At 38.3% G+C, this 27,640-nt stretch overlaps 3 protein-coding genes across 6 annotated transcripts; 1 reads left to right on the plus strand and 2 right to left on the minus strand.

The window, feature by feature from the left end:
• Positions 1 to 38: 38 nt before the first annotated feature.
• LOC117907387 (zinc finger CCCH domain-containing protein 55) lies at positions 39 to 20,978 on the minus strand. 2 transcript variants are annotated; one of them, XM_034820916.1, is made up of 5 exons: positions 20,880 to 20,957; positions 19,444 to 19,646; positions 4,401 to 4,788; positions 762 to 3,102; positions 39 to 378 (listed from the first exon to the last, which is right to left on the minus strand). In XM_034820916.1, the coding sequence occupies exons 3-5, from the start codon at positions 4,763 to 4,765 to the stop codon at positions 349 to 351; spliced, it is 2,736 nt and encodes a 911-aa protein (XP_034676807.1). In that variant the 5' UTR covers positions 4,766 to 4,788; positions 19,444 to 19,646; positions 20,880 to 20,957; the 3' UTR covers positions 39 to 348. The 2 variants fall into 2 exon arrangements, with proteins under 2 accessions (XP_034676807.1, XP_034676806.1); XM_034820915.1 differs by lacking the exon at positions 19,444 to 19,646 and having other exon boundaries at positions 20,880 to 20,978.
• On the plus strand, positions 13,848 to 16,262 carry LOC117905435. The gene is made up of 2 exons (XM_034818358.1): positions 13,848 to 15,237; positions 15,616 to 16,262. Exons 1-2 carry the CDS (start codon positions 13,848 to 13,850, stop codon positions 16,260 to 16,262), a joined length of 2,037 nt encoding a protein of 678 aa, XP_034674249.1.
• A 1,041-nt stretch (positions 20,979 to 22,019) lies between the features above and the next one.
• On the minus strand, positions 22,020 to 27,451 carry LOC117907344 (putative UDP-glucuronate:xylan alpha-glucuronosyltransferase 3). 3 transcript variants are annotated; one of them, XM_034820850.1, is made up of 5 exons: positions 27,325 to 27,451; positions 27,124 to 27,217; positions 24,532 to 24,741; positions 23,619 to 24,256; positions 22,020 to 23,228 (listed from the first exon to the last, which is right to left on the minus strand). In XM_034820850.1, the coding sequence occupies exons 2-5, from the start codon at positions 27,177 to 27,179 to the stop codon at positions 22,195 to 22,197; spliced, it is 1,938 nt and encodes a 645-aa protein (XP_034676741.1). In that variant the 5' UTR covers positions 27,180 to 27,217; positions 27,325 to 27,451; the 3' UTR covers positions 22,020 to 22,194. The 3 variants fall into 3 exon arrangements, with proteins under 3 accessions (XP_034676741.1, XP_034676743.1, XP_034676742.1); XM_034820852.1 differs by having other exon boundaries at positions 22,020 to 23,225; positions 27,325 to 27,448; XM_034820851.1 differs by lacking the exon at positions 27,325 to 27,451 and having other exon boundaries at positions 27,124 to 27,285.
• Between the last annotated feature and the right edge of the window lie 189 nt (positions 27,452 to 27,640).

Genomic DNA, 27,640 nt, shown 5'->3' on the forward strand with positions numbered 1-27,640 from the left:
TATAGACTGCCACCTCAGGATCAAGTATGCCAAGGAAATAATCCCATCCTATTTAGAGAAACAACATTCAATAAATGAAAGAGAGTTACAATCATCATTGAGAGGGCAGAACCACTAAGAAGCCATTAAAGTCACAAAGATTCTCATCTCATAAATTATATCCACAAATAGGCAGGAAAAGGCAACACCTTAACCCACAGCAGATCAGAAAGTACAAAAGGCAGGAGGAAAATTTGAGGAACAATAACATCCCTATGATCCACAAATCCTAGAAAGGGTAAATGTACAATAACTTTCCCATGTCTGGTATAAAGATAAACTTGAACACTGACTGTTTCAAGCAACAACCTAACTCTTCAGAAATTTCTCCACATATGCCTGCAGCCAGCCAAGGAAATGTCAGGTTATAGTACCACAACCAGAATTCCACATTGAAATAAACAAGAGCAAGTTAAAGATTTCCATGCAACTCACTTACTCATTGAAAAGATATTAGTGAGAATAAATGCAAAGTTGATGCATGTTCCCACAAGGAAAAAATGACCAAACCATGGAAATATTTTCCATCCAATCTACCAGGTGGAACTTTCCTTATAATGATCAAACCACATGTTATGGAGAATTGTTACTAATCAAGCAAAATGTTGATTTACAAGGACTATAGAACCATTTGTGCAAGGAGTTAGCCAACAGAAAACATTTAACTTCTGCCAGGAAACTAACTTCCATAAAAACAGATGCAACAGAAAATGAGGACTCACCTGTACAAGTTTGGTAAGCTTGGGTTTAGAATATGATAGATAATGGTCAATTTTTTCTTGTGTCTTTGGGACATGCTCGCCTTGAATAGTACCAGTGACTTTATCCACCACTTTCTTCACTATGGTTTTGTGAACCTCCCTGCTCATCTGCCCTTCCTTCCAGGTGGGCTTTAGAATCTCCTTCACAAACTCCACCAGTGCATTTTTGAAGATCCGCATCCCCTTCTCATCCTTGATTCTATTGCCCTCATCAACCCCACCATCTGCATCTAGATTCTCTGGATGACCCTTTTCTAGCTCTTGCTTGCATTCTTCAGCCACTTCTTTGATATTTCCCTTCACTTCTGAATTAGCAACTGGCTCCTGTTGCTTCATCTTTGGACTCTTGCAATGTTCATCCTCGGAATTGCCAATCTTGATCATTTCGGCAGAATTGGTCCCAGCACTAGCAGACATCATTGATAGAGAGAAACCTTTTGATGGCACAAGAGTTTTCTGCTCACTGGGATTTAACAAATACCCATGGGGTTGGCTACTGCTTCCAGGCTTACTGGGCTCTAAGCTTTCAGCTTGATACTGCTCCTGGAAACATGTAGCTGCATTAGGCTGAACAGTCATTGATGTAATGGATGGAACAAGACCTGCAGTATTAGAATGGGAAGACACCAAATCCATAGAATTGGGGGTGTTCAGCACAGCATATGGCTGAAGAAGTTGCTGCCCATTTCCAAATACCTGAGCCAAAGATTCTGAAAGACTAGACAGTTGACCAACTGGATTATTGGTAATAAAATTCCTAGGGGTTCCAGAGATTACTTGAGGCACTTTGCATTCCATCATTTCTGGTGTCTCAACAGATTTCCCCTGACAAAACTGAGTCTGGCTTTGCAGATTCAAAGGAGAGTTTATCCGTTGCACTGGTCCATTCAAGTCGATTGTATGTCCATTTAAGGGATTTAAATTGCACATATGTTGGCTTTGACTAGTTTCGTTTAAACTCAAAGGAGGTTGAGAACCTAAATTATCACCATCTTTATTGAAGCTTTGTCGAGGCACATGAAGTGTATGTCCAGAGAAATTTACCCTGTCATGTGAGGAACCGTCTACCATTGCAGTATTATCCCCACTCTTACCCAGATGCTGCTGAACATAAGAATCTCCAGATACTGTTGGACGCATAAAAGAAGTTGCAAGCTGCAGGCTTGAAGTATCTTGCATTATATTCTGTTCATGAGCAGGCCTGGAGATTCCATTCAGGGTTTGTGCTTGTGAACCAAGGGGAGAAAGAAGAGGCTCTTCTTTAACAGACAATTTAGCACTACTCATTAATTCTGGAATGCCTGTGTTTGCAATATTACTTCTAGCTCTCCAATGAGAGGATCCCCATGAATCTCCCTCAGAAGCTTTGTCTTTAGATGCTGAAGTGGCCCATGGTTTATTTTCATTATCCAAACTCTGACCCCAGCTATTACCAATAGATTTGTCAGCAACCATTGAATCTGTAAAATTCTTGTTTCCATTATCATTGCTACCCCACTCAGAGGACTTTGCAATGTCTGAGGCAGCTGCACCATTCCATTTTGTATCCTCCCATGGTTTGTTCTCATCATCCAAATTATGACCCCATTTACCATCCCGTGGCCTGCCTTCAGGACTGTCACAAGGTGGATCATCATGAGAAAACCTGCAACGATCACCATTAAAGCATTTTCCCATTGCAAAATACTTGCACAGGATGCCACCAACTCTGTGTGGTTCACGCTTACGCTCATGATCCCTATCATGTCTATCATATCTATCACCAGAAGCACCATGATGGGAAAATTTGCATGAAGATCCCCTATGACACTTACCTTTCAGAAAGTCATTACAACGAACATTTGATCTGCTGTTGTTCCTCACAGGAACATCCTTTTCCCCATCATACTGATTCCCATACCCACCACGAGCAACCTTATCCCGTGGGTAATCTATAGGCCCTTCAGCATCAGCATACCTTGAAGCTCTCCTGTGTTCCTGTCTGCTTTCCCAGCTTTCTGCTTGGTCAATTTCTGAGCGGCCACCATCCCTGTAATTGAGGTTATCCTGATGAAGAAACCTGCATTGACTGCCTCTACTGCACCTCCCTGCAACAAAATCTCGACATCGTTGAGATGACACTCCAGATCCATTTCTACTTCTTTCACTAAATCCATACGAATCCCGTTTAAAGTCAACATGTGGGCTCCGACTCAGGCTCCGGCTCCGGCTCCGGCTCCTGCTCCAACTTCGGCTGCTACTCACACTTCTACCCAAGGTCTTGCTCCGGCCCCGGCTCCTGCTTCTGCTTCTGCTTCGACCCCTGCATATAACATCCAACAGACATAATAACATAAACAATTAGGCAATTCTGCCAGCATCCATGTAATTACAATTAAAAAAATTATCAGACATATTTTTCTTTAATAGACATGTATGTCACTTAGGGTTGCAACCAGGGCCAGCCCAACACACCCAACTTGTGGTTCAGGTTGGCATTAAGCAAGATTTAAATGAGATAGGGTTGGGCTCAAATTGAAAAAATACCAATCCACAGGTTAAAGGTGTGGGCAACCTGCCAAAAGCCAAACCTACATATTAACATCTCTTTATTATTTTTTTAATATTCATTGTTTTATTTAAAATATAAAAAATATAAGTAGGATTAGGAAAGAACTCTAACCTTTATCACTTTTTATTTATATATGCTTATTATTTTTTTAGTTGTTAGAGTATCTTTGAATGCTAAACTTGAGCATGGGTGATGCCATTTATGTAAATTAGTAATTAATGATACAATTTAGATTTTGAGACATATTTAGCTTTTAACCTCTTACTCCATCATATGGTTTATATTTTATAACTTTGAAATAACTGTTTTATTTATTAAAAGACTCCATTTTAGGTGTTTTGCTTGATAACCCATGGGAACTTGAGTTGCCTCTAGGTTTAGCATCGACTAGGAATTCCCAATCCAACCTCAAGTTCAATTTGGCATGGGTTGGACATGTTGATAGGTGGATTTGGCATGGATTAACATTGTAATCCACCCAACCCGCCCAAATTGCAGCCTTAATGTCACTAAACATGAAAAGGAGCCAAAACCCATGTGCATGTGGAGGATAGAGACAAAAAAAAACTAGAAACGACAAGAACATAGAAAACAACAAAGGGCCAAAACCAGACCTTCCAACTTCAAACCTAACTGCAAACCAGAGCCTATATAAAAATCAAGAAGAGTAATCAAAAATTGTAAAATTGCTTTTATAGACACCAATCACATAATGACACAAACTCAATGTTCAAATTAATTTTCATTTCCAACCAAAACCCATCATCAACCCCCTACAACCCAAAAAAAAAGGGAGAGAGGGAGCTACTCTGCTCCAGATTTACAGAAGTTGCTTCAACCATCTCAATACAAGTAACTAAACTCTTAGTTTTTAAAATCTAAAAAGAAAAAATCTGTGCAATGATGATGCAGAATGTAATTGGTTTCTGTTAAGGTAAATTTCTTAGTTTTAGACATTCTTTGAATACAAAGACATCTAACAAAACATATTACTCATAGCAGTCAAGATATAGTTAAGCATACGGATGACTAAGATTTGGAGCAGTAACCTGTTTGACTGTCTCCAATTGTTTCTTGGGGAGCGGCCATATCTTTTTTGTACCCGTCCATCAAAACTAGGAGATGTCCTCATGCTGTAGCTGTTATCTGCAACCCACCCCCGCATGGTTTCCGGAACCTCATTGAATTCTCTATTGTCACGAACATCCTTCTGGGCACCACCATTACCAGACAAGGGTTCCCAAGAGTCCAATTCAAAGTTATCATTAGATTTTAACCCATCGTTGGCTTCCAAATCAGACCAATCATCTAGATTGGAATCACCTGCCTTTACATTGTTTGAACTGATTTTAGCAAACTGACTCTCTTCTTTCAAGTCCCATTTAGATTTGCGTTTCCTGACGCTTCCACTCATTGTGAACTCTCGTAAAGAAATACCTGCAATACTTATTTGCTCTCAACCAACGATGCAGTATAATCCAAGAGAAAAAGGAAACAAGATAGAAAATATTAAAGACAAACTAAATAAATTATCTTTGTTTCTGTTTAATGCTTGATCTGTGTGAGTGTGTAGAACAAGCTGCAGAAGAGAATGCCCTCACAAATTAACACTAAATCCAAATAAAGGGATAGATTACATCTATAAGTTAACTAAACAATTCCAGAGAACATTTGGGCATCTTTAAAATGCAGACATACCAAAGCTGGCCAGTCTGATTTAAACCTGCTCCAATTTCATGTTATTTTTTTAACATATTTAAGCACACTTAACAATTATAATATCATAGGAACTATTTCTTAAGGGAAAAAAAATGGTTAGAGGATCTGGATCCAAGTTGAACGCTTATGAATCAACAAAAACTCAAGACAAAATCCATCACCAGTCCCACAGATATGTATTATTTCTATTTCTATTTGATGATAACAGAAAGTAATATGACTAATAAAAGAAAACAGAGAACAATAACAAGGAAGGATAACAGATCCTTAAGAAGAGAACAGGAAAATGTAGCAAATTTTCAGTTACACCAAATGACTCCCCACATAAAAATCTTATCAACCCATTTACAACCCCTCTGATGGATCTTGACAGTATTCTTTAGGTTGACTGACCAAGCCCCCCAATTGGAGTTGCCACTCTCTCTGTTTTTTAATAACAGAGATTCCAGCCAAATATAAATTATTTATGTTGTGATGATCTAATAAAATTTTCCACCACCACAAGGAACCAAACAGCACTTGCCCTTAAACTCTTGCTTAACTTCTCCATCTTAAAGAGAAGCAAGCAAGAAGGTTGACAAACTTCTCCATCTTCCACTCCTTGATGTTTCTTATGGAAATGAGTGCATTATCATCTTATCCACTCCTTTGCCAGTCCTCAGCAAAGGAGTGACTTCTACATTGAGCCAGCCCTTCCCCCCACCCCACCAGGGAAATGCGCAAATCCTTCCAAAATCTGGGCTTATATTGAAAGGATACAGCAGACTCCAGGCAAAACCCTCGAGAAAATTCATTACAACCAATCCCCAACAAAGAGCAAGTTACAACCTTCAAAGACCAGCATTCCTATAGCCATAGGATCATTTTTCTGTTTGATGCTCTTCTTCAGATATTACGCCTTTCTCAGCAGGAAGCCTGGAAAGTTAAAATGTCTTTACCACAAACCTATCACCTCCCAAGATCCATCAAAACAGTCTTCCCCCTCTCTCCCAGCCTCCATCTAGACTCTTCCCTGATCCAGTAACCTGTTGAACAAACTCCTAGCTTCAGCCTGAAGGCACAAGTGTTGAAATGGGGTTTATTCAATTACATCAATACCAAATTCACCAGTCTTATAGCAATAATTCTGTTGATTCTTTGAACCATTGGGGCATTCTACTTAAAAACCTAGTGTTCCACTCTTATATAAAAGTAGACCATACAAACAAATAAAAATGAAGTTAGAGGCAGTCCATTTTGGCTCAGGCCAACACAGAACTTAACCAATCTAAGGTCAATTATCAAAAAGCAAACCTAGAGTGTAACTGATAAGAGACTAGATATGAACCATACAAATTCTTGTGAAGGTTAGGTTAGTTTGGTTCAATTCTCAGGTTAAGCTATAGAATATGTTTCTTCCAAATGACATAAAGAAATAAGCTGTGCCTCCACCAAAACTTGAATTACATCAAGTTTGAAATCAACAAATTAGAGTTCTCAACAAGCCCTTCCTTGCATGGTATCTGTGCTTGACATCATTCAAATTGAGGATTAAAAATATGGGGAAAGAGAAGCTGAGGCAGGAAGATATTTGAGGAAAGAGAAGACATATAATATAACAGTCATGACCAATACAGAGAAGGAAGCAAGGCTTTATTATGTTGGGTATGCGGCTTGCAGATGAAAGGAACAGGTAGTTGGCAATATCACCAGTACCAAGGACACAGAAATTTTGATGGAATCAGAGGGCAGATGCATGGTCTCTTCTAGAAGGGGTTGAATAGCATGCTTAATGAGGAGTAGAGTCCTGAGGGTACAAAAGCGGAGGGTGTGTAGTTGGTGCTGACCTCAGCAGAGTTGGAGCCAGCCCAATCTGTTAGACCGTTTGAGAACTGTAAGAGTGAAAGAAGGGACAGGGAGGATGTGGTCAGGTGCATGTGTCACATTGGGTGCTTGGAAGAGCTTGGAGATTCAGAAAAATTTTGTGGTTCTCATTTGAGGACTGGGAAGAGGAAGCTATGAACTTGTTCACCGGCTATTAAAAGAAGAGGATGATGTAGATCTAGGGGAAGCTCCCAGAAAAAGAGTCAGTTCAAGTTCAAGAGCCATGAGCTTCGAAACTACACTCTTCTGTTAATCATGATGGTTGGGGCAGTAGTAGTACCATAGCAGGAGAAAAATCATAGTAGTATGGTAAAGCTTACAATTCTTTCCAGGAATGTCCATGCTTGGAGGATCTTAGTGAGATGGTGGTGATTAAGTTGGTGGTAAAGGGGTGTGACCCGGAGAATGTGTGCCAAGAAATGGAAGCAATGACACTCAACCTGATTAGGGAATAGGGGGTAGGAACTGGAGGATTTTATAAGTGCTAGAATTGGCAGATTGGTTAAGTAGGCTATTATGGAAGCTTATGGTCCTGCAGGCAGCATCTTACTGATAAGGGACAGTAAGGAGTGGGAAAATTAGGGTACAGGCAGGTGCTTTTTCTGTGCCCCTTCTCATCTTTTATATACTAATAACACCATGGTTTTTCTAGTGCCAAAAGCAAGCTAGGAATCTTTAATGTGTTCTTAGTTTTGAGGAGGACTAACTTCATAAGTTAACTTGAGAAAAGTGAGACAAACCCAATCAAAATAGGGAAGGATGTTGGAATTTTAGTTCCAGTGCCTAACTAACTATGAAGCAGGCTTTCCAGACTTCTTCAAACTCTACCTACATGAACCTCCCTATTGATCCTCCTTCTAAAGAAACGTCAATGTGGGATCCAGTTATTAGGTAGGTTGGAAGGTGGCTGGCTAGCAACAAAAGACAGTATTTAAACCTATGATGCCCAGATCCTCCAATTTCACCTAATTTACCCGTGACGTTCAATTTCACCCATGTACCCATGTCAACACGACATGATATGGGTGTGGGTATGGGATCCTTGTCAAACACTCCTATTTTACATTAGGTGTGACTGTTTAATTTTTTTATTGATATCCTTTTATTATTTCAACTTTCTCAATGACAATCACATTAGGGGGTAAAAAAGGGGAGTTAACTAAAAAGTGAATTTTTTCAAGAATATTTAGTGATAAAGAGAGGGAAAAAAATATTACAGAGAAAAGATGGGAGCTTCTAAAAGGATATCTTCACTCAGCGGCAGAGCCACATTGTGCTCAAGAGGGGCAAATACCACCCCTGAAATTTTGGAAAAAAAATAGGAATAGGAAATGGGATTTGATCCCTTGACCTGAAGTTTTGAGAAAAATGGCCATTAGGCTATGCAAACAATTTGGTATCATTCGCGCCGCTACCCCACAAAAAAAATATATATATTTTTCATATCTTGCCCCCCTCAGCTTCTTTTCTGGATCCACCATTGTCTTTGCTTCCAATTCATTTTTAATTGATTTCTCTTTTATTATGTCGTATCCCAATATCTGTGCCTATTTTTTAGATCCTTTTTAGCTAAGTCCTCATATTCTAAATTTTGAATTATGAAGGATCAAACACCTAGACACATACCCACATCCAACACTCATACCTGAACCCATGCAACATAAATTTAAACTCATTGGCAAGTAAAACTATGCATTTTGCACCTACTTTGGAATATGCCTATGCATTTCACGCCTACTTGAGTATGCCTAACCATTAAGTTTACTTTTGTCAGCCCTAGCTCAGTTAGTACAAGACTTAAAAAACTTGAGAGGGTCTTTGGGGAGGAGTAAGTGAGGGAAAGAATACCGAATTACTAAACTTTAAGCCTGAAGGATAGTTTGTTGAACTAAAGAGGGTGGTAGATTCTGTACTATAGAACTACAAGTGATGAATAGGAGTCTTCTATATATGTTTGCTCTAGATTTACTGTTCTGAGAGACAATTGTTGCCAGCAAATGCTGGGAAGGAGTGATGCCAGTACACCAAAGTAACAAAAGGCCCTTTTAGGGTAGGGGTACAAGTTATGAGAAGGAACCACCTGAGGGTGAGTGAAATTCCTAGGTTACTGCTGGTTCCAGGTGGGAGAAGACAACAAATTTCATTTTCACAAAATGTATGGTGCAGGAAAGGCTTGTTAAGGGTAGATTTCAAAACTTTTTCAGGACTGCGGCTGATAAGGATGCCGGTCTGGCCAACTAGTGGAGTCCCAAGGGGTGCAGTGGTCAATGGAGTATGAGATCTCTATTTGCAACCTTTTATTCTTTCTACAATTCGATCTTATGTCACTAAAGAAAACTCCATTTTTATGATTTTTACTTTAATTCCGATAAAATAACTACTTGTTTGACACAAATAAAATAATTGAACTTAAGGCTCTACTTGATTTTTTTTTGGATTCAAAGGAAAGAAAGCGTGAAGCTGAAATAACTCACTCAGAACACCCTTTAAAGTATTACGTGGTACGATTGGATCGAATAAGCCCTTATGGAATAAATATTCAGCCGCTTGTGAACCTTCAGGTACTGTCTTTTTCAATGTTTGTTCAATTACCCTTTTACCCGCAAATGCAATGTAGGAATTGGGTTCGGCAATAATGATATCTCCCAACATACCAAAACTTGCTGTCACCCCACCAGTAGTAGGAGATGTAAGGATTGATACATAAAATAACTTTTTATTTGATTGATAATCATATAAAGCGGAAGATATTTTAGCCATTTGCATCAAGCTCAAACTTCCTTCTTGCATACGTGCTCCTCCGGAAGAACACACTAGAATAAGAGGTAGAAATTCATTGGTGGCATATTCGATCAAACGGGTAATTTTCTCACCTACTACGGATCCCATACTACCCCCCATATTAGATATTTCATTTGGAACTAGATGATCAATGTCACTTTTTGAATGTCGTTCATGGTGGCGTATGCATGTTAGAGCAAGCAAGAACCTTACAACAAATGTTGACTAGAAGAAAAATTGCAAGTTAAATATTTCAACAAAGATGAGTGAAAAGGAGAGACAGTACAAATTTCCAACCCAAAGAAAAAAAAAGGGCTCAATTAAGACCAGGGAATGGGAATAGAACACCTTGGACCTAAATAGCAAGAATTGATATGCTAGGGAATTCATTATTCTTATTTTAATGTTTGGAAACAACAAAACTCAAATCCTTTACTCTTATTCTAATGTCTAGAAACCCGAGGAATCCAAATTACAAAATCATTCCTATTACTACTTCGATGTTTGGTTTGTATAAAAACTGGACTTTAATTCATTTTTAGATAATAGAAAAGGAATTTTTATACTTACATTTTTCTTTTCTTGAAAAAATAAAATTTCAACAAATTTTAAAATTTTTGTTGATTTTTCACTTTTAACTACCAATACTTTTGAGCACCAAAAATGATATTCATCCAAAAAAAGCTTTTAGATTGAAAATGTTTATTTCAAATTTAAAATAGTTTAGGATTACAATTGATGTGAAATAATTTATTTTTTTTCAAATAATTATTCAATGATGATAGACAAAAAGAAATTTTCAAATGATAAAAAATAAAAAATAAAAAATAAATAAAAAGGAAATCTTTAAAACATTAGATTTGGTTTATTACTACAATTTTTATTTTTAGGATAGTCTGTTAGTAACTCTAAGTTATTTTAATTCTAATTCGAAAACACAGGAATAGAAATCCCACTACCTCACTTGGGATTCCATAATCTACAATTTTGCGGGTTATCAAAGGACATGAAAAAATAACCACAAGTGGACATGTGTGAACCACATGCAGGAATGCTAGCAATAGGAATTACATTCCTATTCTTATTTTGGGATTCTATGAACCAAATATGACCTTAATGTTCTATTTAAGGTGGCAATTTTGTGTGAATAAGAGATTGGGCTAAAATCTTAACCATTGAGAAGTTAGTTAGATGAGGGCATATCATCCTAACTAACAAGCATTTAAACTTGATGAAAAAAATTGTCTGCTTTAGTCCCCAGTCCCTTGGCCAAAATTTCAAATTTTGTAGCACCACAAAATCTCTTCCAATCTACAAAAGGCTTCTTCAACCGAGTTTTTTCCCCTCTCCTCTTCCAACAAAACCCACTTCCACTCCTCCAAATCCCACTCCTTTAGGAGTATGCACCCATGTTTACTCCTTTTTTTTTTTTTTTTTTGCTCCCTTTAAGGGGGAGAGGTTTGGTGCTCATTCAAATAAGTGGAAGGGCTGGGAAAAACCTATAAAGCTATTGGAAGAAGAGGACATGGATGCTTAAAGTTAGTGATATTTTGTGGAAATAGCTTCGTCAAAAGTACAAGAATAGCTAGAGTTGTTGTTCAGTTTCCTAATAGCATTATTTGGAGTCCTTGTGTTCCTACCAAAGTGGGTTTTTTTGCTTGAGAAGCCTCTTGGGGTAAGGTGTTAACTTTGGATCAACTTAAGAAGAGGGGGTGGATTTTAGCTAACAGATGCTTTCTTTATTGTGTGGATGAAGAGTCCATTGATCTTATCCTTATTCATTGCACTAAGGCAAGAGTTTTATGGGAGTTATCGTTTGCTATTTTTAGAGTTAATTGGGTTCTTCCTCTTTCGGTTAGAGATACCCTTCTTGGTTGGCGTGGGTTTAATATGGGCAAGAAGCGTAGAAAGGTGTGGAAGGCAGCCCCTTTGTGTCTTTTTTGGGCGATTTGGAAGGAAAGAAATAGGATTGCTTATGAGAATGAGGAGCTCTCGATTCATAGGTTGAAAATTTCTTTTGTTTGTAATCTTTGGCTTTGGACTAAGTCGATTGTAAATGAAGGTTCTCTTCCTTTATTCAGTTTTTTTGACTAGTGGGGTTCTAGATGAGGGTTGGTGATTTTTGTATCCCCTCTTATTTTGTTTGTGCCTTTTGGCGCCTCTTGTATACCCTCTGAATGCTTTTGGGTCAGCCTTAAGGTGCCCTTTTTCTAATATATTTCTTTCTCTGTGTTTTTACTTATCAAAAAAAAAAAGTACAAGAATAGCTAGAAGACGAGATTTTCTTATGATGTCAAGGAGTTTTTGAAAATTGATCATGCAAAAGGTTGGGTGAATATAAGAAGTAGGTACATTTTTATGCATAAGATGATAAGAAGAAACTCATTTGGCAAGATGGCCAACATAGTTAAGAGGCAACCATAAACATTTTTGAACATTTATGTATACTAATAGATAAAGATGCTGTGGAGCTGTGAACCTGAAAGATTTCAAACCTATTAGCTTAGTCTATGGGGTGTATAAGCTCTTCGCAAAAGTCTTGGATAACAGCCTTAAAAGGATGGTGGATTTGCCAGCATGCTTTAATGGAAGGTAGACAAATTATGGATGTAGCTCTCATTGCTAGCGAAGCCTTAGATTAGCTAAAGAGTTCAAATAGTAGGGTTACCTGCAAGCTGGATATTGGAAAGGCAAATGAGCATGTTATTTGGGACTTTTTGTTAGCAAGTTTGGATAAAATTGGCTCTACCCACAAGTGGGTGAGATGGATCAAGCCCAATCCAACCTTTTTCAAAGCTCAAAGTTTGAGGCAAGGAGACCCTCTTTCCCACCACCTTTTCATATCACCAATGGAGGCCCGGAGCTTGATTCTATAGCGAGCTAGAGAAAGCAGCTTTATCTTAGGTAGGGCAACAATTTTGACACAACACCACAACATGAATCAAAATTAACACGAATTTTAGTGAGTTTGGGTTGAGTGTAATTGTATTCATATCATAATCATGTCAACATTTTCAATAATTGTTAGATAACCAATTTTCCTAAAAGTTTAAGCTTATAAGATTTAGACTCACAACATATATCATACACTCTTAACACCTTTCACATGCAACCCCATACCCACACGTGCAACAACACATAAGCACCCATAGGTATGCAAATAAATAAACTGCAAACAACCTCCTTTAGGCTTAATAAAGCGGATAAATAAACACACGATGAGGTTTGAACACATGACCTCGTGCCAAATGTGGCTTTGAAACCATGTTAGACAACCAATTTTCCTAAAAGGTTAAGTTTATAGGATTTAGGCCCACAATATATATATATATATATATATATATATATAAACAAGTTGTATTTGTGTTTGACTGCTCAACCCGACTAACCTGTTTATGACTTATTTAACTCATTTACTTAATCATGTCAAATTGGCCCATTTATGACTCATTTAACCTATATAAATTTATTGATTTTATAAAATAAAAAATAAAATAAAATATGAATATCATATAGTTAAAACAAATCAAATAACTAAGTAAAATTTTATATATTTTATCATAAAGATTAAAAATATTTTATAATTAAAACATTAAACAAAATAATAAACAAGATTAAAATTAAAAATTTTAGTTTACTTTTTAGGTTAACAACATATTATAATTAAAATTAAACAATTGAATCAATTAAAATTTTAGAAAAAATTAAAACCGAAAACAAAAGCAACAAAAAAATATTTTAAAATAATACATTTATAAATTTAAAATTTTAAGTTAAACGAATTATAATCACGTTAACAAATTTATTACAATAAAATTGTGTTAGGTTAAACAGGCTAAAATCGTGTTAATGGATTGGAATTGTGTCAATGGGTTATTCATGTCAATTTTTTTTTACACAATCCAACTAAACTCATTTATTAAATAAGCTATGATGTGTTATCCATGTAATAAATAGCTCATGTTCATGCCATGTCATTTTGACATGATTAATAACGGGTCCTATTCGGGTTCTTCAAATTTTCACTATTTCTTACCCCAACACGACACGAACTATTATCACCATAATCTCAAGCTTCATAGTGGGAAGAAGAGGTGGGGAGGGGATGGAAGTGTCTCATTTGTTGTTTGTCAATGACACACTTGTTTTCTCTTATGCTAATAGGCTCTGGGAGATTCCTAGACTGGAAAGCTGTGAATGCGGAGGGGGCTTCGGGAGGAATTTTTATATGTTGGGATAAGAGGACTTTGGACATTATAGATTGGGAGGAGGGTCAGTTTACGCTATCTTGTAGATTCCGGAACGTAGAAAATGGAATTGTCTGGGCGTTTACAGGAGTTTATGGCCCGTTCTCTAAAATGGAAAGAAATGCGTTATGGGAGGAGTTTGGGGCAATTAGAGGGTTGTGGGAAGACCCCTGGTGTATAGGGGGGGATTTTAATATTACTTTGTTTCCGAGGGAAAGGAGCAGACAAAGGAGAATTAGTGCAGCAATGAGGAAATTTGCTGAAACTGTGAATGACCTTGGGCTGGTGGATCTTCCTCTTCAGGGGGGAGAATGTACGTGGAAGGGGGGCCAGAATAATCAGACCTGGGCGCGTTTGGACAGGTTTCTGGTGTCTCCGTGCTGGTTAGATCAATTTAGTGGGATAAATCAATGGAGACTGCCCCGCCCGGTGTCTGATCACTTCCCAATAATGTTAGTGGGGGGTGGGATAAGACGTGGGCCGACTCCATTCAGATTCGAAAATATGTGGCTTAAGGCTGAGGGATTCAAAGAGCTGGTGCGTAGCTGGTGGCAAGGAATTGATGTAAGGGGCAGTGCTAGTTACAAGTTGGCTACTAAGATGAAGGAAATAAAAAAGAAGCTAAAAGTCTGGAATAGGGAAGTTTTCGGTAAGCTGGAGAGCAACAAATCTGAAGCATTGCAGCAGGTGGATTTCTGGGATAGGGAGGAAGAGGAGAGAGTTCTGACTGTGGAGGAAACAGAGCTGAAGAAAGAAGCTAAAGAAAATTACAGAAAATGGGTGATGATGGAGGAAACCCACTGGAGACAGCTTTCAAGGGAAATATGGCTGAAGGAGGGGGATAGAAACACGGGGTTCTTTCATCGTATGGCAAGTGCTCACCGTAGGAATAATTCTCTGGAGAGAATTAAGATCAATGGGGAATGGCTGCTAGAGGAGCAGGAAATTAGGGAAGGAATAGCTAATGCGTTTAAAAATTTTCTATCAGAAGATAAGGGGTGGAAGGCGGATATTGGGGGAATTCAGCTTGAACAGATCAGCCATCAAGAGGCTGAGAATCTGGAGAGGCCATTTTCAGAAGATGAAATCCATGCGGCCCTGATGGAGATGAATGGGGATAAAGCCCCTGGCCCGGATGGCTTTACTCTGGCCTTTTGGCAAAGCTGTTGGGAGTTTATCAAGGAGGAGATTATAGAAATGTTCAAGGAGTTCTACGAGCATAGCTCTTTCCTCAAGAGCCTTAACAACACTTTTTTGGTGTTGATTCCCAAGAAAAGTGGGGCTGAGGACCTTGGAGATTTTAGACCCATTAGTCTTCTGGGGGGGTTGTACAAGCTATTGGCTAAAGTGTTAGCTAACAGGCTGAAGATAGTGGTTGGAAAGGTGGTCTCTACCTCTCAGAATGCTTTTGTGAGGGGAAGACAAATACTAGACGCCTCCTTAATTGCAAATGAAGTGATAGACTCGTGGCAGAAACGTAAAGAAAAGGGTCTTATATGTAAGCTGGATATAGAAAAAGCTTATGATAGTATCAACTGGAAATTTCTGCTGAAGGTGTTGCAAAAAATGGGCTTTGGGCCTAAGTGGGTGGGGTGGATGTGGAGTTGCCTATCCTCAGCCAAATTTTCAGTGCTGGTTAATGGTGTGCCTGCAGGTTTCTTTCCTAGCTCTAAAGGTCTTAGACAAGGAGATCCCCTGTCTCCTTATCTCTTTGTGATGGGGATGGAAGTGTTAGATGTTCTTATAAGGAGAGCTGTGGAGGGGGGCTTCTTATCAGGGTGTATTATAAGGGGTGGCAGTGAACCCTCGCTGAGTATCTCTCATTTGTTTTTTGCTGATGATACAATCATATTCTGTGAGGCCAGGAAGGAGCATCTAACCCACTTGAGTTGGATTTTATTCTGGTTTGAAGCGGCGTCAGGCCTAAGGATTAATCTAGCCAAGAGTGAAATCATTCCAGTTGGGGAAGTGGTGGAGATGGAGGAGTTGGCTGTTGAGCTAGGTTGCAGGGTGGGGTCTTTACCGTCTCAGTACTTGGGTCTTCCCTTAGGGGCTCCTAATAAAGCGCCTTATATGTGGGATGGGGTGGAAGAGAGAGTTAGGAGGAGATTAGCTCTTTGGAAACGGCAATATATTTCTAAAGGAGGAAGAGTCACTTTAATAAAGAGCACTTTGGCTAGTATGCCAATCTACCAAATGTCTATCTTCAGAATGCCCAAGATTGTTGCTAGAAGATTGGAGAAAGTGCAAAGGGACTTCTTGTGGGAGGGGGAAATATGGAGGGGAAAATTCACTTGGTGAAATGGGAGGTGGTATGCACAGATAAGGAGAAAGGTGGGCTAGGCCTTAGGAAGCTAGCTTTGTTGAACAAAGCTTTGCTTGGCAAGTGGATATGGAGATTTGCTTGTGACAAAGATAATCTTTGGAAACAAGTGATCAAGGTGAAATATGGGCAGGAGGATTTTGGGTGGAGGCCAAAGAAGGTTAATGGGGCAGTGGGAGTAGGGGTTTGGAAAGAGATTTGGAAAGAAGCTGATTGGTGTTGGAATAACATGACGTTCAGAGCAGGGAAAGGCAACTTGATCAGATTTTGGACAGATGTGTGGTGTACAGAGTCAGCGCTATCCCAATGCTTTCCTCATCTCTTTGGGATGACGGCTCAAAGGAATGCAACGGTTGAGGAAATGTGGGATCAGAATTCGGGACAAGGAAATTGGAATCTGAATTTTTTGCGGGATTTCAATGATTGGGAGATGGAGGTGGTTGGGGATTTTCTACATATATTGAGGGGTCACAAGCCCTCTTTGGAGGAAGATTCAGTCCTGTGGAGGAAAGGAAAAAGAGGTCAGTTTAGGGTCAAGGAAGCTTATAGCTTGTTGGCGAGGTCTGTTGATACAGATTTTCCCTCTAGGAGCATTTGGGTGGCAAGGGTGCCAACTAAAGTTGCTTTTTTTGCATGGGAGGCGACATGGGGGAAGGTGCTCACTTTGGACAGACTTCAAAGAAGAGGGTTTCAACTTCCAAATCGGTGCTTCATGTGTGGATGCGAGGAAGAAAGTGTAAATCATATCCTTATACATTGTACAGTGGTTAGAGCTCTATGGGATATTGTTTTTGGTTTAGTTGATGTGAAATGGGTTTTTCCAGAAAGTGTAAAGGAGGTCTTAGCTAGCTGGAGGGGCTCGTTTGTGGGAAAGAAAAGGAAAAAGATCTGGGACGCCATTCCGTTGTGTATTTTTTGGACGGTGTGGAAGGAGAGGAATAGATTAGCTTTTAGGGGAGGTGTGTTGAATGTGCAGAAATTAAAGAATTTTTTTGTTTGTAATCTGTGGAGTTGGGTCAAATTGTATGTAGGTGAGGAGGCGTTCTCCCTTATAGGTTTCCTAGAGTGGCTAGCTTCCATTTAAAGGGAGGTGATTTCTTTTGTTGTTGTCTTTTGAGGCCTTAGCTGCCTTGTATACTTCCTGTATACCTTGTGGCGTTGTGCCTTTTGAATGAATATCTTTTACTTATCAAAAAAAAAAATAAGTGCATTTGGAGCATCTAAGTTAGACCTCCATGTGGCTCAAGGCAATATTTAGTATAAAGACAAACATGGAGAAAAGTGAAAGTCACAAATGTGGGGGATCTAACTTTGGTGTTGGATTGCAAGGAAGGGAATCCACCCACCACATAGTTGAGCCTTCCTTCAAGAGCTTCTCACAAATTTGTGAGGTTATGGGAATCAATGAAGGAGAAATCTAGAGAAAACTTCCCTTTTGAATGAAGGGATACCTTTCACAAGGAGGGAAACTCACCTTGATCAAGAGCATATTGTCAAACCTGCCTATTTATTTTATGTCTCTTCTCGTTATTTCTAGAAGGGTGAGACTAAGGCTAAAGTATATTCAAAAGAATTTCCTTTGGGGTGGTGCTTGAGAAAAAAATATTATTTGATTCATTTGCCCATTGTCCATCTAGACAAAAAAAATGGAAGTATTGGCATCAAAAGTTTTCATACCCTTAACAAGGCCCAACTTGGCAAATGGGGTTGAGGATTCACTATTAAGAGGAAGACCCTTTGGAAACAAGTCATAGATGGGAAGTTGGAGCGATTAAAGGGGACTGGTGCATGAGGTTGTTGAGAGATGACTATGGCATGGGCTTGTAGAAGACTATTAGATCCACGTGGGAGGACTTTAGAGGCACATCTTGTTTCATCATGGATAATGGCGAAAGAGTAAAATTCTAGAAAGATAGATGGTGTGGCAATAGTTGTTTCAAAGAGTCATTCCCAAAGTTATTTTCTATAGCCGTTGTTAAATGGGCAACAAAAACGTGAGAGCAGGTTAGGGAGGGAGGCAAGTGAAGTCCCTACTTTCATGGACAATTCCATGATTGGGAATTGGAGAGAGTGAAGGCCTTCTTTCAAAGTTTGCAAACAAGCTTAATTAAAAGGGATGAAGAGAATAGATTGGGTTGGAAGGAATGTAAGAGTGGTAAGTTTGCTGTCAAATCCTACAATCCTTAGCCTAGGGAAATAGTAAGCCTTTCCCCACAAGCATAGTATGAATACATGGTATCAGATAAGGTAGGTCCCTTCTCTTGGAAAGCTATCTGGAGGAGGATTTTAACCCTTAATCGAGAGGGGCTGCAATAACCCGAATAGATGTTACATGTGTATATGAAAAGAAAAGTCAATTGATAATACGCTCCTTCACTGTTCTAAAACGAGAATTCAGTGGCAGCGTGTTTTTTCTCTGTTTAGAGTAGCCTGGGATGCCTCTGAAAGAGGAACTCTCCTAAGTTAGCATGGCTCTTTTTTAGGGGAGAAATGAAAGAAAGCTCAATGGAAGGAAAGAACTAGGAGGACTTTCAAAAAATGTAGGGCAATCGGATCAAACAATTAAATCCTCTTTTATGTTTATCTTTTTGGATTGGGCTAGAGTGTACATAGATGATTCCTTCTACAACCATGATAGGCTTTGTAGATTGATTAAGTTCCAGCTAAGGAAGGGGAAGTTGTTTTTATACGCTCTCTTTCCTTTTGCTCTCTTGTTAGCACTATTTGCACACATCATGCATACTTTAGTGCACCCCTTTTCAAGCACTTCTAATATATTATCTATTCTTCCAAGCAAAAAAACAAGAGGGAAAAAAAAATGTTGTGGAAGTGGGGAAAAGGGTAATTTGGAATTCAAAGTTCGTTGAATTATATGAAACTGGAATCAGTTGTGCTATTTTGTAAGCTGCATGGGAGTAGATGGAGGAAGTCAACTCCCTCCCATCACACATGTCAAGTATCTGACTGCAAAACCCTCAAATGTAATTATGATGGTGCAATGTTGAAGGGGCATTCACCATGGCAATCAAATTAATTCAAAGTGCTCTAGGCATTGTTCTAAGCTCCAAGCAAGGCATAAAATATCAGGGTATGAAATGCAAATGTTGAAGGGGCTAAGAGATACTAGAGCCCAAACTCCTCAGGAGGTAAGAGATATACTGTGCTAGCTGCCCAATGTGCTTGATATCAGCCACCTTGAAAAAGGTGTGCAACTTCCCATAGTTGGATAATATGAGGGAATGGGGCACCTTAAAGAAAATATGGTACACTGTAATGGGTTTTGTTTGTTGGGAGTGATTGAACAAGATGATGCCATTTGTTTTGAAGAGACCATATCAAGGGACCCAAGAAAAGGCAGCCATCTACACATGCAAAAGACAAAAAAAGAGAAATACACATCATATGACTATTATTTGTATAAATGGTAAATTCCAACTAAATTCATAAAGAATTTCACCAAAATAAAAATCACAACCCCAATTATAAACCCACAGTCATATTAGATGCATCGCCTCTCACATATCATTGCAATAGCAATTGATACCGAATCCAAGATGGGTGAAAAAAAATGGTCATGAAGGTTTGATTACTTGAAGCCCTCCATTTCATAGTTGGAAGGAGAGACTCTTGTCAATTTTGATTCTAAAATTTGATTTTCAAGATCAGCAATCATTGCGAGTTAATCATAACATTTTAAATAAACCAATCAATTGATGTTTATTAGAAATTATCTACAATATAATATTTATATTACGATCCCCAAGTCAATAGATTCTATGCATAGGTGTGATACCAAGTGCTTTCTCACTCGATCTAAAATTTCAAATTCTCGGTATATACAACTAAGGCAGCAATTAAAAACACAAATATTTAAAATTTTGAGGTTTAAATACAAAAAATGCTCAGGAGAGCGCATATTTATGCAACTCTAAGTAGCTGTACATATTGACAATCTGACACTTAAATTCACAATCACAAACAGAAACTTCGTCGCAACAAATTTACATGCAAACCCTAAAAAAATCAGAAGAAAGTTTCAACCAATTCAAGCAGCAGAAGAGAAAGTTTTAACCAAGCCAAGCAGCAGAAAAGTGAATTCTCCGTGGAAAGGAACTAAAGACGAGCCACAACAACCAGCAGCAATAGCAACCAGAAACAGGAATTTACCCTCTGCTTGGTTCCTAAAAACAACGAAACTTAAAGGCCAGGCTCCGCTAGGATCTCCGAAACAACCCTTTGCAACGGACTCAACTTCCTCAAACTAGTTCCAACATTTTTCCCCCTCTTTCCCTCGCACTCCCCGAGATCCAAACAGAACCCCATAAAAATAAATAAATAAAAATAAAAACATCCTTTTGGGGACAATTTTTTTCCCATTCTCTCAATTTTCCCAGGAACCAAACAGAACGTCCAGGAAGGGGAAAGAAAAAAACAGAAAAATTAACTGAAAGCATCATAGAAATGGAAGTCGAATCTGGGAAATCATAGAAGTGTGCAAGAAGGCAAAGCATTAAAGAATAGAAGAAGGAAAACCAAAATTGAAATGGCATATGAAAAGAGAGATAAATTAAGAGAATGAGGAGAAAAAAGCTCACCTGGAGTCCCAGAGAAAAAAAGGAGAGTGCGTGAGTTGATTCTGTGAGACTGCTATTGCTTCACAAACCGAAATAGACGAACCCTTGAAAATAAACCACTTGGGAGTTTCCAAATACTGTGGTTTTCCCCTTTCTAACCCAAAAAAAAAAAGGTTAAAATTAAACAATCTTTTGTACGGCCATTTATGCTATTAATTTTGTGTTTAATATATTATTTTATAATTAATATATAAAATTCAAAAATTATACGACCGCTAAATAAAATAAAATAATATAATATATAAAAAAAATAACAAATTAATCAATATTTTGCACTGGACTTATAAACTGAATTATCATTTCACTTTAATAAATTTCATTAAAATTATAAAATTTTAACTCACATTTTAGATTTATTTTGTTCTAAAGCTTATTTGAAAAAATAGAGACAATGAACATATTTTATTTAAATCATTTTTAGTTGTTAAATAAAATTTTGAGATATTTATCTACTCTAAAGTTTTTTCATGGTTGAATTTTTTAAATTAATATCAAAATTAATATTTTACCATTTTTATAAAAATGATTTTGCAAATAAATTTTAGGTGTCTTGATTCCAAAAATGCTCATTAGTCAATTTAATTTGAATAGTTTCATATTATCAGTAACACCAAAGCTAATATTTCATTCATCGAATGAATAGATGGATACTCAGTGTAATCCACCAAGGTTGCCCAATTGGTTAGGGCAAATATTTGACAATGTGATCCCAATAAATGATACATGGTCATGGGTTTGAATTTTACTATCGAAGATACCCCGAATTTACCTTGTATTAATTGTTATAATTTACCTGACGGCAGTCAACACCCAAGGTTTGAATCCCATAATAAAATATCAAGGTACCAAGTCAGTGCCTATCAAGCTTCCAATTACAATGAGATTTTTGTCACTCTTGGTGTTCATCATTTTGGGCCCGTCTCTTAAAGATGCAAAAGAGTCGCCGGTAATTTCCTTCCCAAGCGAGTGGGATTGATTTCATAAGAACAAGGAGAAACTTTCGATCTAAAATTAGAGTAGTGTTAACAAGGAGTGTACCATTGTCAAGACAACTAATAATCATGACACAGCGGCATACAGGCTCAAAAGCAGAAAAGCAGATTGCAGAACCATGAAAATAAATTATGTGGAGGTTATCAAGCTGGGTGCATCAAAGAGTTCAAGAAGATACATTTTTTTTTTTCAATAGCATTAGCTCAAACTCAAACTGTATTCAACTCCTGTCATCTGTAAGACTCAGAAAATTGCAAGTATTGAGAAAAAAAAAAACTATGAATTATAAAGAAGGGAGAGATGCCGTGGTCGTTGTAGGCGGTGGCAGAGTAGCAGTTGCATTATCCGTCCAATTTGTTTCACCCCAGTGCCATAACATGCTCTCCCAGAAGCAGAAATCTTCGAAGCATGTCTGTAAGCGTGGATCTTTTATCTTAATTTTCCAATGCCCATCTGTGTAATTGCCCTTCTCTGCTTGTCTTCGATCCCATTCCAATGCCGCCTTCTGCTTGGACCTAAGCAAGCAGAACTTTTGCAGGTTTTCTGGCATGGCGTCGTGAATCTTCCACCACCTTTTATGCGCAACATTACTTGCAAACTCCTGCAATATGTCCACATTCCAGTTGCAGTCGTAGTCCCGAAAGCACAGCCATGGCTTCAAACCCAGGTAGTGGAGGACATAAAGAACTGGAGGATCAGCTCCAAAGAGACGGGTTTTCATCTCTTTCTTCTCCTCCTCGTCACCTTCCCAGAAGTGCTTCAAAAAGTTCATGTGTTTTGGAATCCGGTGCCACCATGTGAAGATCTCGTTCAGATACCCCTGGTCCCCACCATTGTAAGACTCTATCTCATTGATGTGATCCATCAACAACTGGAATGTGCAATTTGATGGCTCAATCACCATCACGCCTGAGTTGAACAGGGTGGCGTTGTTTCCTATCGCAGATATTTCTGGCATCTCAAATAGGAAGTCGATATTCCTAAGTATAAGCAGGTCAGCATCAATGAAAATGATCTTATCATAGTCTGTCAACTGCCAGAGACGGAATTTGCTGTAGTTCCATTCATTGTAGGCATCACGTTCAGCTTTTGGATTCCTAATTCTTTCAATAGTATGAATTTTCCAACCTGCCGCTTCTAAGCCTCCTCTATGATACTCACTGATTGTTTTATCAACAAGAATTACAAGATCCCGTGTTGAACCTGCCATGCGGATGCTCTGAGCTGCAGTAATGGCCCCACAGACATATACATGTGCAGAATGTAGGATTGTTGCATATGCTTCTCGGTGTGCAGATGCTGAGTAAAACCGATCTACTAAAACATGTATGATTAGTTTTTTTTTTAGTAGCCTTCAATGGGAAAATCAACTTGATTTGCAAAGTCATTAGACTGAAATTTTCAAATAGTGGCATACATTTAAAGCATGAGGGGCTTCACAACAAAATGTTGAACAGATTGTATAACCCTACTAGTTTCGTGTAAATTGTCCAAGTATGGATTTACATATGGAAGGATTAACTACCATAGTATTCAACTTAATTAAAGAAGGCCTTACCCCACTGATTCCAAAAATTCTAGGAGGCACAAAAAAATTTAAAGTTCAGGGAGAAAGGATTGGACTGGTTGGTTTTAATTCATAAAAAACACACCATTAAGCAAATTCTGGAAACAAATGAAAAAAATGTAATCAGGCATAAAACTGACCTTTAGCCTGGAGAGGAACTGAAAGTTCACAGGATCCAACTGGAAGCTGAAGCTTTCCCCTCATCGTATTCAGGTTGGGTTCGTACAGCCAAATATTTCCTTCACGTGCAACAAGTTCCTTGCAAGTGAAGAGGTTTGGGATTGGGAAGCACTCAGTCACCAAAAGTACACGGACTGGATGATAACTTTTAGCAGTGGCAGCAAGCCTTGCCGCTGCAAGCTGCAAGTGCAGACGAGCCACATCTCTTGCCCAGTCTCCAGACTTGTTGCAGGGAAGCTTGACAGCAATGAGATCTATCCGTGGCTTTCCAGGGACCGGAAGTCTAGGCAGAGAAGGACAACTGGGAACCTCAAATTCTTCCTCCTCATCTATCCATTCAGGGTATAGAGATTCCCAAGTAATGTTGTTCAAGACATGGTCCAGATGCAGAACAATATGCTCGGCATCTGGTAACAGTTGCTTCCAATCATCATTTTCTTTGTCATTGAAGTTTAACAAGCCTACTCCCTGATATTCATTCCTGTCATCCAATTTCTCAATGACTTTGGAGATTTGGTCCCAGTTAATTTGCAATGATGAAGTATAGCGTGGATCATCAGCAGGACTCTCCCTTATCCATCTGTCTACAAAACTTTTCCTGCAGGCAATAAACTTTGCTTTAAGACAGTGAAGTGAGAAAAAAAAAACACCCAATTCCCTTCACTTCTCGGTCTAGCCAAGCAAAAAGCAGAATATCAATGTGTTCAGGGGACTTTTCTCATAGCAGAATATTCAGTGTTTCATCAAGGAAGGGACACAAAAAAATAATATCAGGAAAAAGATTGATACAAAAAAGGCACACGCACACACATTGAAAAGTAAATATGCCCTAATAATGACAAGGGAAAGCAAAGAGATAGCAATAAGACATACCGAGATAAAGAATCAGATGGACCATCTGTATTATGGACCGCTGGAGAGTGGAGCAATGTCACGAAAGTTCCACAGATAATAATAACAAGTACAAGTTTCAACGTAGGAAATTTGCAATTTGAATTTCTTTCTTGGATGGGAACATGAGAGGCCTTCTCAACATCTTTAGAGTCTTTACTTCTTTGGAGCCTTCTCTTGCTTCCTTCCTCACTGAACCAAAGCAGTGTGTTAATGTGTATAGAAAAATAAACTCAAAAGAATAATTGTGCATCCCCACCAACTGGGAGAGAAACATTTAGTACATCACAATATAATTGCCCACAGGTTCAGATCACCAGCAAAAATTTGGGTAAGCAAAAACCATTGCAAGAAAAAAGCCTAAAAATTTGGAGATCCAACTCGACCTTCAGTTCTTTTAAACTGTAAGTTCTTGAAATTTTCCAACTTATTCCCAAATTCATGCCAAATTATAATTGCCCCTGGCTTCCACACTTCACTACATTTTCCTAATTAATGTAGAATCCAAATAATGCGTCATTATGGTCTCCTGCAACCATAGTTCAACAGTCACTTGAATTGCACTAACACACCAGATATTCATCCTGCAGGTGGCATGAGTGGGCAATTCAAGTAACAGGGACAAATACGAAATGAGAAGTAGCAACAAGGTGAATGTCTATGTGTCATAAAGTTGCAATAACCAAGAAAAGAACAAAGATACATTAGTTTTTCAATAGATCTGCACTCAGGAGCCAAACTATGAAAAGGAAAAAGAGCAAAAAGCAAAAAGAAGAAAGCCGGATGATAATTCCTAACTCCTAGCAAAATTAGGTAACCACACATTTCATTTTATGAATTCAAAAATCACCTCTTTTTCATGTTTGAGTATGTCTCAGCATGGAAAGGATGCTTCAAACCATATAAGACACGCAGTTGTAGAATCTAATGGTCTTTAGCAACTACGATTATGTAGGAGAATTCAAAGGATTCTCGGTTTTAGAAAGAGAAAATTTTGAATCCATGGAGCCAGAGAATTTAAGTTGATTTGGGGTAAAAGAGCAAGTTCAGGATATGCATGCATACAAAAGCAAAAAACTGTTTGGAACTGGATCATAAATCCATACTGCACATATGACTTTGTTGAAGCAGCCACACCATTTGAGGACCCGGTTCATGAATTAGTTTCACAATGAGTTCTTCCAAGTAGAGCTTGCACTTCTTTAAGGTCTTTTCCATATTGCTTCTTTCTACACATGATATGTGAGATCTCACATTGGATAAGGGAAAAAGTTTCTGACACTATATGTATGAACTTCTCTTAACCATGTAAACATGTTTTTTAGCCATGAGGGTTCATTGGACTTAAAGCAAATAACATCCATTCAGTTGTGAGTAGGTCATTATAAATGTTATTAGAGTCGATCATTGACTGTGATGTGAGAGTTTGTTTGGTCTCGCAAAAGATGTCTATTTGTTTTTGTTGTGTCTGCTTGGGGATTTGACATTATATATGTATGAACTTCTCTTAACTATATAGATGTGTTTTAAAGCCATAAAGGTCCATTGGACCCAAAACAAACAATATCTAATGGGAGGGAGCAGGTCGTTACATAGTGTGTACCCTATTTCTACTTTCCTAGCCTTGGTTCTAATGACCTCACTCTGCCTCCTCGACATGCACACAGCTAACTATGGACAGGGCAGTGTGCAGGCTGAGATATGGTTCAGCTTGACACTATGCAGCATGTCATGAGTGCCTGCAACTCTCACAAGACCAGCCCCTCTTTCCTTTACAGTTAACTTGTTTAATTTCTTGAGGCTTTATAACAATATCGAGCCCTAGGGAATTCAGCAGCCCAAAAAAACTATAGAAGCTACCCTTGTGACCTAACAAAGATGCACACAGCTAAAAACCAGAAAACCAAATGGCATGCTAGAAATTTCATGTAGTATACCCACGATCTTCCAAAAACCAAATCTGATAACTCTCCACCAGTCCTTCAAACTTTCCTCGACCTTAGCAACACCCATTAAACAGGCTATTTGTTCTGGTTGAATCATTCATGAACACCAAGAACATACAGGAACCTCAGCTCACCCATCACAACCAAACACAAAAACCCATCTTATATAACTACAATCAAACAATAATCCAGCATACCATTTGTCAAAGTTTGACATCCAAACACTCCTGCCAATTCAAGAACATCCATATTATACCCAGATCACTTTTCGTGATCCAAAGAACCCCAACTAACCTAGTCAATTCCCATATCCAAACACCGGAAATTTCTCATTATCTCAGCTTGAATTAATACCCAATAGCAAACACTAAAGCGCTTATAATGAACTAAAGTTGTAAATCTAATTATAACCAATTGAACTAATCTTTACAACACAGCAAAATCCCACATCCAATTCTACCATAATAAATGTAAAACCGGTGGCATTCGCATTAATGAGCTCTTTTCTATACTAATTTAGCCAAACATTGAACTCACCCACAACAATCATTATTACAAATTTACAATACACATATATGTCTAAACAAGTCGTTTTCAAAGAGAGAGAAAGAGCAAGATAGGAACTAACCCAGAAGCAGACAGTCGGAGGCGAGTCTCTAAAGGGCTAGGGGAGGCTCCTCTCATCTTGATTCAGTAGCGGCATGAGGAAGGCTTCATCTGATCTAAAACCCAAGAAACAAAACAACTTCAAAGTCAAAAATAAACAATCTCAGAAGACCAGATATAGAACATAACAATTTGGAAACACAGAGAGATTCCCTCACAATACCTAAACCAGAAGAAAGCAGGGTTTTGGTTGGGAGATTGTGATTGTGGAAATAGGTTTGTTTTCCACCGAGTAAATGGGCAGTTAAGTAGTAGAAAAATGTCAGAGTCAATGTAAGAACTGAGAAGGAAGAAGAATGCTTTGTCAATTTCTCTCTTTAAATTTTTATTTTTATTTTCATTGTTATTATTTTGAGTTACATTTTTGTTTAGATTTTTAAGTTAATGAAGCATGATTAATAAACACAATAATAGCTAACTTTTGTTTTGGGTACTTTCCCATGAAATCCAAATTTTACACTTGGGTGGGATGATCACAT

This window comes from Vitis riparia, chromosome 18, assembly GCF_004353265.1.
Source record: "Vitis riparia cultivar Riparia Gloire de Montpellier isolate 1030 chromosome 18, EGFV_Vit.rip_1.0, whole genome shotgun sequence".
NCBI classification, from domain to species: Eukaryota; Viridiplantae; Streptophyta; class Magnoliopsida; order Vitales; family Vitaceae; genus Vitis; species Vitis riparia.

Excerpts from the sequence above, each read along its gene's own strand:
- LOC117907387 (XM_034820915.1), bottom strand. The coding sequence starts at position 4,765 with ATGAGTGGAAGCGTCAGGAAACGCAAATCTAAATGGGACTTGAAAGAA. Across the intron at positions 3,103-4,400 it reads AATTGGAGACAGTCAAACAG|GGGTCGAAGCAGAAGCAGAA; the intron begins GTTACTGCTCCA and ends TGTTATATGCAG. Across the intron at positions 379-761 it reads AGCTTACCAAACTTGTACAG|GCATATGTGGAGAAATTTCT; the intron begins GTGAGTCCTCAT and ends GGCTGGCTGCAG.
- LOC117905435 (XM_034818358.1), top strand. The coding sequence starts at position 13,848 with ATGACACACTTGTTTTCTCTTATGCTAATAGGCTCTGGGAGATTCCTA. Across the intron at positions 15,238-15,615 it reads GGTGTTGATTCCCAAGAAAA|GTTTCTTTCCTAGCTCTAAA; the intron begins GTGGGGCTGAGG and ends GTGTGCCTGCAG.
- LOC117907344 (XM_034820850.1), bottom strand. The coding sequence starts at position 27,179 with ATGAGAGGAGCCTCCCCTAGCCCTTTAGAGACTCGCCTCCGACTGTCT. Across the intron at positions 24,257-24,531 it reads CCATCTGATTCTTTATCTCG|GAAAAGTTTTGTAGACAGAT; the intron begins GTATGTCTTATT and ends TATTGCCTGCAG. Across the intron at positions 23,229-23,618 it reads AGTTCCTCTCCAGGCTAAAG|TAGATCGGTTTTACTCAGCA; the intron begins GTCAGTTTTATG and ends TACATGTTTTAG.